Raw genomic sequence first — 8,213 nt, 5'->3', positions numbered from 1 at the left:
AAAGCCCCTGCGCAGTTTCTGGTCTCAAATATCCGGTGAGCGTGCCACTGGGACCAATCTTTGTGCCAAACATGAGGTTGAAGGCAAATGGTGCGGTGAGCTGGTTGCCAGTCGCCGGGGCCGTGATAGCGTACTCAACTAAGATGTTTCCAAGCTCCTCCGGCGAATACGCATCAGCTTGTCGTTGAACCTTTCTATGCTCCTCGGCAGTAGTTGGCGCAACAGTCCCACCATTGAGCAACGCGTCAATGTGATCCTCCAACAGTTTATCCGCCCGGTAGCAGTCACCGGTCTCAATATCTTTTACCATCAAGTCTGTGAATCGGTCGACATGTCCGGACGTCTTGAGCACTGGTTCTGGAGTAAGACACGTGCACTCCATCTCGAGCATTTTCTCTTCGAGAACAAAATGTCGCCGCCACATATCAACTACGTTGGCCTTGAGCGCACACCCTGGTGGGCCCAGATCGAACAAACCGGTGACGCCACCATGTATTTCGAATGCCGGGACAACAAACATTCGCCGGAGCACAGTCTCGTCAAACAGCTTACGGTTCAGGCTGTTCTCGAATTCATCACTCTCCAGGGCTACTGTTGCCGCCGCTAGATCATTGCGAAGCGTGTGCAGCTCATCTACAGCCGACTGGATTTTTTCTGGAGCCGCGCCTGCTTTTTTCATCTCCTTTATTGAGGATGCCAGTCGTGTGCAGGACGCTGATAGAGCCCCTACATCGACCCCGATATCAGTTTCTTCATCTGCTACTTTACACGGCCCAGCGTCGACGACGCTGAAGCTCTGTGTCTCGGCGAAGTGAAACTTTGGCTGTAATATCGACGTCATACTGTTGGCGAGCGGCTGCCACAGCAACTCGCTGTAGTACGGAAACGGCTGTCGGGGTTGGCTTTTAGGCTGGGGGGGGTAGATCGCGAACTAAGTAGGGTGTACGTAAGAACATACTCGTGCTGCCCCTGAGGGCCGCCCCCGGCGTCAAAACCTCGCCCAGAACCCCCCCCTGCGCCGGACGGGCCCCCAAGGAACCCGAAACGCCCCCGAGAGTTTTGGGTCGGCAGCTGGGGGCTTTACTCAGGCGCCGGGGGGGGCGGGCGGGGCCCGAACTAGAAAGCGTCGAATTTCCCGCGTTCGGGGAAATCGAGGCGCGGGGCACTTAAGGGCGACTAAGAGGTGGGCGGTCGCAAACTCAGCTTCGTTGGGTTTCTCGTGTCCAGGTTTCTCATGTCCACAAGGAACCCACAACGTCCCCGAACGACGCCAAGAGCCAGGGGGTTTACCTAGGCGCCGGAACCAAGCCAGGTCGCATCGAATTTCCCGCTTCGATCTTGGCGCACGTTAAACGTGCCATGCGCCATTTGGAACCGGCAGGCGCATGAACCCCGCGCCATATTTGCAGGCTACACTCCCGCCCGATTCCTGCCACACACGCCTGCAGCAATATTTTTATGGCTGTGCAAACTGCTCAATTGGTGCGCGACTCACATTCAACCATGAGGCAAAAGCATATCGACGGGGCCATCAAGCGGCTTGCGCCCTGGGTGAGTCCTGAGCCAAAATCCAACAGCAGCAAAGATGATGATGGCTTCCCTCGGTTTCAGATCCTGGAGAACGTCCGCGGCTACAAGCGGCAGGGGAATTAAGATGCGAACAGCAACCGGAGCCATCGCATAGAGGCCGATCAGAATGCCAAAGAAGGCAATAGACCCTGAGGTGATGAATTTGCCACGGCGAGTCAATGACCAAGTCTCTGGCTTTTTGGGCGTTTCGCTTAGTACATGTGGCACATCCGGAATTTTCTCCAGCGCGACGGTGGTGGTTGAGTTGCCGCTGCTGAAGGCACCACCGCGCTCAAAATCGTACATGACTTTCTTCCCCGGGTCTACAACAAGCATAAGCCGCCAAGTGACGATGAATGCATGGGCGTGAAGCTTGCGCAGTGAGTAAAATGCAACTTCGGCATCGACAAGCGGGCCAGTAATTTGCGCAACTTTGCATCTCATTTCATAAGCTTCCCCTTCGAGAAGCTCGGCATCGAAACGCGCTTCCAGACGGCTAGCAAAAAACATCACTCTGAAGTAGTGTTCGAGATGTGCGAGACCCGTTTCGTGAACGAGATTGTAGAAGCCACGTTCCGAGTCACGGATGATCTCACGGACTGTAAAGTGGCGATTATAGTCGGTTTGTTGGAAATGAACACGAGTACCGGGCACGACAACTGTGCGCTCTAGGTCGATCACCGTGGGCGTGTTTAATAAGAAGCGAAAAAGGCCATCGCGGTGCTGGATGCGCAGATACTTGAAAAAACCTCGACGGATCATGTAGATCACACCCCGTGCTGCTTCCGCAAGTGCGGACCTCTGGCGCTGAGATGCGATGCCCGGCGCCTCGGCGCCTGTTAGTCTTGAATTCACAATGTGCTGCAACGCTTCATGGTCTACGTGGGCAAAACGGATCGTTTCTGTGCCAGCAGAATTGCGTGCATCGATCGCTGCACGGAGAGCGACAACAATTGCAGAAAAACTGTCATCTCCGGATGCAAGTTGGGCGACGCCCATGGTAACGCTGTAGGCTTGATTGACCTTGCCAATAAGCTCGACAGCACGAAGGGAGTGTAGCCCATTTTCGAAGAGAGACTTTTCTGCGTCAATCGTGCCTCCAACGAGGTCTGAACTTAGGCTGATGACATTCCGCAGTAGCGATGCGTTATCGCTCGGGCTTACATCGCCCGGTGCTATTGGCAAGCCGCCCACTTCTACCTTCGCGGGTTTCATCTCCCGAGATCGCCGAAGTCGCCTTTTATTGTCGACCTTGGCAAACTTGACTCCTTTGAGCGTCGCAATGAGTCTAGTAGGATCCGGTTCGCTCAAGAGCGTGGATGTGGCAGCACCATCGACAGAGTAAAAGGCGGCATCGCATTCTAGCCGTGCCTCCTCACGCGCAGTGATTTCTCCCACGATTAAACAATACGCAGGCCTCGCGAGATTAAGATGCGGGACTGCCTCAAAGCACCCAATGTAAAACGGAATAAAAGTCGCACCCCGACCAAACGCATCGAGAGAGCAAACGACCTGCAGAGCCGCATCGAGTAGTGCTGGCGCTGTTGTTACAGTCACAAACGCTCGGAAACTCCAATCATCGCGCCAAGCTACACGATCAACACATTTAAAAGGCCCGCTATATCTCAGCGCGACGGCAGTGCAACGTCGGTAGTGCTTCAGCCCATCCAAATCCTCGAATATGGCGGCAGCACCGTCGACCCAGCCTTCTGTATCTAGATCAGGAAGGGGGACCAATGCAGACTCTCGGACCTCGCACTTGACAATGGGGAGTCCGTCGGCATCTTCTACCGTGCTCATCAACCCGTTGCGCAATAACAGAGGTTGATGCGCATCACGCACACCACGTAGAAGCTGTACCTTGTGAAGCCCGACGGGCGAGCTCGAGCTAGCATCGGAAAGGATGCAGAGCCAACCGGTCGCTGGAAGCAAAGGAGATCCACTAACATTGTGGCCGTCGAAGCGCATACGTGCCCAATAGTTCGTGATTCCCGCAAGAGGCACAACAATTGATGTTGCTTTATGGGCGCGCCAGCGTTGGGCTGCTGCGTAGCAATCTTCGTACGCATCGACGTTACGCACAACGCGAGCTGCCGCTGCTGGTGGCAAAGCTTCGTCACCGCGTAGTGCTGCTTGAAGCAGCCCTCGTTGGGTCTTGCCTGTGATTGTCTTCGGAAGAGCAGTAACAGCAACAATCGCGCTCGGTTCTGCATGGGAACCGATGATATCAAAGAGGGCTTTCCGCCAGATTGCAAGGATGTCATAGTCTATTTTGAAGCCCTCAGAGAGGACTACCCATCCAATAGGTACCTGGCCTTTCAAAGAATCAGGTGCGCCAACTATAGCCAGATCATGCAGGATTCCATCTGAGGCAGACCATGCTACTTTTTCGAGCTCTTCGAGTCCCAACCGGACACCCATCACATTTATGACCTCGTCACGGCGCCCGTGGAATGTGAAAGCGCCGTCAGCCTCGCGCGCAGCGTCTCCCTGCACAAATCCAAAACCATCCCCAGATGCACGAGGGGGAAAATAGGCCGCCTCAAAGCGTGCAAGATCACCACGCCAGTGGGGCTTGCCATACGCTGCCGTGTCTCCGAAGACGGTTCTGGCGAGGCCTGCGTATGGTGCATCAAGGACAATATCACCCAGCTCATCATCATCAAGCTGCAGCAGCGAGGCCCGCACCCAAGGCACTGGCCAACATCTGGTGTCGGGCTGAAAGTTTCCACTCGGATCACGGCTCAAAACAATGGATCCGTGCTCGGTGGCCCAGTATGAATTCAGAAACGTAGCGACTATTCGAGATGATGCCCATCCTTGCACCTCAGCTGACACAGGTTCTGCACAAAAGGTGCCCAATCGCAATGAAGTGTTCGGTAAGTCCAACGCCTCAACGGCCGCTCGTCGTACTTGGTTGCCCATGGCGTGGCGCACGAATGCTGAAGCACACTTGAGGATCGTTGCACGACGCGCCTTTGCGATACGTGCCCATCGTAGCCCGTCAGCACCAAGGGGCGAGCCCTCGACGAGCAGACTCTTACATCGTGCAAGTACGGGCCCATAGAGCATGTAACTTTGCCCAGTGATCCACGCAAATGTCGCCAGCGTCAGGAAGACGTCAGTGCCTGCGCGTGCATCAAAAACATATGACATTGAGCGTGCAACACAACTCCCATAGCCACCGTGCCCGTGTACGAGGCCTTTGGGTTTCCCCGTTGACCCTGACGTGAATACCACAATCAAGGCAACCGCATCTCCAACAGCCAGAGGACTCAAGTACTGCGGAGCAGAAGCTGCCCATGTCCGCGCATCGCCATGCGCTATCTCGTAGCGTTGCTTCGATCCGAAGAGACGAGTCGCACGTGAGGCCGCCATTTCATGGATCGGTCCACTCGGAGCATCCAGAGAAGCGACAACTAGTGCCGGTGCGAACTCCAGAAATCGATGTTTCAAGGATTCATCTGTGGCATCCAGCGCTGTACAAGTGTAACAGACAGCACTCCGAGCACAGGCATGGCATACGACGGCTTGCTCGAGCCCTGTTGCTGCGTGTGCGTACATTCGCATTGGAGATGCCAGGAGAGTACCGAGGCATACTTCCAGTTCGACACAGCACGTAAGCACTGCTCGCAGCAGCTCCGAACGAGTCAGTTGTTCTGAGGGCTGAGCCTCAACCTCCTCGCCTGCTTTCACCGCCTCGTATGCCACTTGTTCGCCATCACGTCCATCATGCGAGTCCAACGCAGGCACGTCCACCGCGCTGAATGCTATATTTGTTGTTGCCTCCGAAAACCATGTTACATACCTGAGTGACATACTTTCTGAAATGGTGATGAAGATCTAACTCAAACACTGTTCCTTGCGGATGTGCTGACGTGTCGATGAGACGAGTCCAAGGCCTCCAACTCGCATCACGTGCGTCAGGAGCGGCGGAGTGAACTAGGCCGCTAGGAGCGACCCGCAAGCAGCGCCACTTGGTACCTCTCAGTTGGCACCAGGTACCATCTTCACACGCCCAATATAACGCGGACGCGTACGCCACCGACTCCACATCGTCATCTTTCATGGGCGAGATACGCAACGCCCATCGAGTGCGCTATAGCAGTGTTTATTTCGGCACATGTTGGGAGCGACTTCAAGGACGCCGCCGGCGGTCCGACCAGGACCAGGCCAGCGCGACGCGATGATCAGAGCAAGGCCCCCGATGGCCCGACGAATTCCTCGTAGTCAAGACTCGTGGGAAAATTCTGTTAGAATCCGAGTTTGCTAGTATGAAGCACCAGTGTTAGAATCCGAGTATGCTAGGAGTATGCTAGTATGAAGCACCAGCATAGTATAGCATGAGCATAGCCAGTATAACTTGAAGGCAGACTTAGCATAGCCAGCATCTTCATGGCAGCAACCAATCGAGAATATGGGCTGCACAGGGACGCAGCGAGCCAGTGCTGCTGGAAAGGAAAGACGATGTCAATAGCTGCTGTAGTAGATGACATCCTCATATCAACTTCAAATGAAAGGGCGATATTCGCCGCTTTATCAAATTCAACTTAGGGTCTGAGCGACGTAACTGTGGTGGGGCCTCATGACTTGGGTGAGAAGGAGGGCTCTCGCGAGTTGGTGGGGGTTCAGGTTCCTGAACAGGATTGGTAGGGGCTGATGCCGAAGTTTCATGACTGTCGACAATCTGGGTGCGAATAAGGGGTTGAGGTGTCTTCCTAGGGTCTGATCGAGTGGCGTCTACCCCTAGTGCGGAAGCAACTATAACAGGGTTAGAAAGTATTAAGGAGGGGAAGGAAATTGGGTGGCTCTGTACCAGCGAGCCACTAGGGAGATACAAAACTCTCTATCTCTCTATAACTTGAAGGAAGGGAAAGGATATTGGGTGGCTCTGTACCAGCGAGCCACTAGGGAGATACAAAACTCTCTATCTCTCTATCACCTAAGATAGTTCCCAAAATTTTGGTGGCGTGCCCTTTGACGCTACTATGGGCTTTTGCCAGGGGTGCCTTTCTTGGCAACATGATGTCGGACCTATCCGCTGGACCTGTCTGGTATGCCGAATTTTACGAGGGAGGCTGGACCAATTTTGGTGCCCAGCGATGGCCGGGAACGCGGGTGTGGCGGGATTTCCGCCTTCAATAGAGCTTCAATATCTACCTTTAGCTGTTCCTCTAACTTGCGCTAGAGAAAACTCTCCGAGTCTATGGAGATTCCATCATCGGCCGCTGAAATGCCCGTGCGGAGAGACCGCCTAGTCCCCTTTACGCTGGGATTTCTTCAAAGTTCATGCATCATTCCAGACCAGGGTATCCACTTCAAGTTACGGCCCGTGGATTTGCACGCGGGTTGTGATCCACTAACTTGAATCGAATTTGGTTGGTCCGTATTGCGAAGCGCACAGTAGGTTACTTAGGACCAAGCAAATGGCACTACGCCAACCGCGGGTGTATCCGGGCGCGCACGGACCTCGACGGACGGACCCGAGGTTATTCTACTCACCCACCCCCCGTGCACTGCTGGATGCATCCAGGCTATGAGCAGGCGGTCTGAGACAGTTCGCATCTACTCACCCTGCAGAAGACATAGGATTTTATTGTCGTCAAAGATTCCCCAAAGCAGCAGCGATGGAAGCGGCAGCTTTTGTTGTCGGCGCATCAGGAGCAGCTTTGCTTGCTTTGTGCGGGGTAGCCCCCTGTAATTCATTGTCAGCTCCGAGTATTGCAGCAAGTCGCCTTGCAGATGGAGCCACAGCTGTCTTGCCCGCGCCTAGCATACATATCGCAGACCGCCGTCGTTGATCACCTGGAAAGACACGGGAAAGTGAGTGCTACTTTAGAATATGCCTTGAAACGCCGGCAGTCACATCACTCATGTCGCAACCCGCATCAGTGTGGGCAATAGAGTTGAGTACGGCGAGACAATGAAACTGGAGGGCAGTCGCCTCGGGTACCTTGAGAGCATCGACTAGAGTTACAACATGTTCAGTCTTGAGGGCTTTGCGATGGTAGGCGTCGTAACACAGAGTATTTATCTGAGCAGCGCAAGCCTACGAGGAAGATTTGTCGGTCGAGACTGTTAGGTGGGTCACACACCTCAGCAACATCAGGGTATCGTGTCATCGTCACTTTGAGTAGCATAGCCAGCACAGATGTTGGCTGGGAGGATTGGAGAGCATCTGCACCTTGCGCATAACACAAAAGCGCATTGAGGGCGTGGACAAGGCGCAACGCTGTCTCTGCATGCAGTTCTCTTTCAGTCATGATAGTGAGGGCACCGCATAGGGTTGCAGCTGTAAAAGTCGCATCATCTGCTTCAGCGTCTAAATTCACGTGTGCTTCGAGGAGAGAAGCAACCAGGCGAGCGGCGGCAGCCTGGGCGATCCCTGGTTTGGCGTTCCTCAGGATGCCTACGGCCACGTGAAGAATACCGTTGACGTTGGCAAGCGCTTCGCGCTGCGCACGTGGTCCTATGGCGATATTTGCTAGAGCAAGCAGGGCCTTCTCGGCAATATGCATCCGATTTTGCCTCGTGGCCTTTGGTGGAGGGTCTTGCTTTAAATGGACCTTTTTGTCGGTGTGTTCTCTATGGACACTACCATCGTCATAAATTTGGTTGCAAGTTGCAGCATTCAACGGCAGTCC

General features: G+C 54.3%; 2 protein-coding genes across 2 annotated transcripts; both read right to left on the bottom strand.

The window, feature by feature from the left end:
• Position 1: 1 nt before the first annotated feature.
• AURANDRAFT_30354 (hypothetical protein) lies at positions 2-679 on the bottom strand (the record flags this gene model as incomplete). The annotated part of the gene is made up of 1 exon (XM_009041298.1): positions 2-679. A coding segment is annotated over one exon (678 nt), but the record flags the coding sequence as incomplete, so codon positions are not given.
• Positions 680-3,684: 3,005 nt separating this feature from the next.
• On the bottom strand, positions 3,685-5,703 carry ACS2 (hypothetical protein; the record flags this gene model as incomplete). Its single annotated transcript, XM_009041297.1, has 2 exons — positions 3,685-5,377; positions 5,436-5,703. Coding segments are annotated over 2 exons (1,896 nt in total), but the record flags the coding sequence as incomplete, so codon positions are not given.
• Positions 5,704-8,213: the final 2,510 nt, after the last annotated feature.

The sequence above is a fragment of the Aureococcus anophagefferens genome, assembly GCF_000186865.1.
Source record: "Aureococcus anophagefferens unplaced genomic scaffold AURANscaffold_20, whole genome shotgun sequence".
NCBI classification, from domain to species: domain Eukaryota; class Pelagophyceae; order Pelagomonadales; family Pelagomonadaceae; genus Aureococcus; species Aureococcus anophagefferens.
The sequence above is the reverse complement of the archived record's forward strand: the minus strand, read 5'-3'. Positions and strand labels throughout refer to the sequence as shown.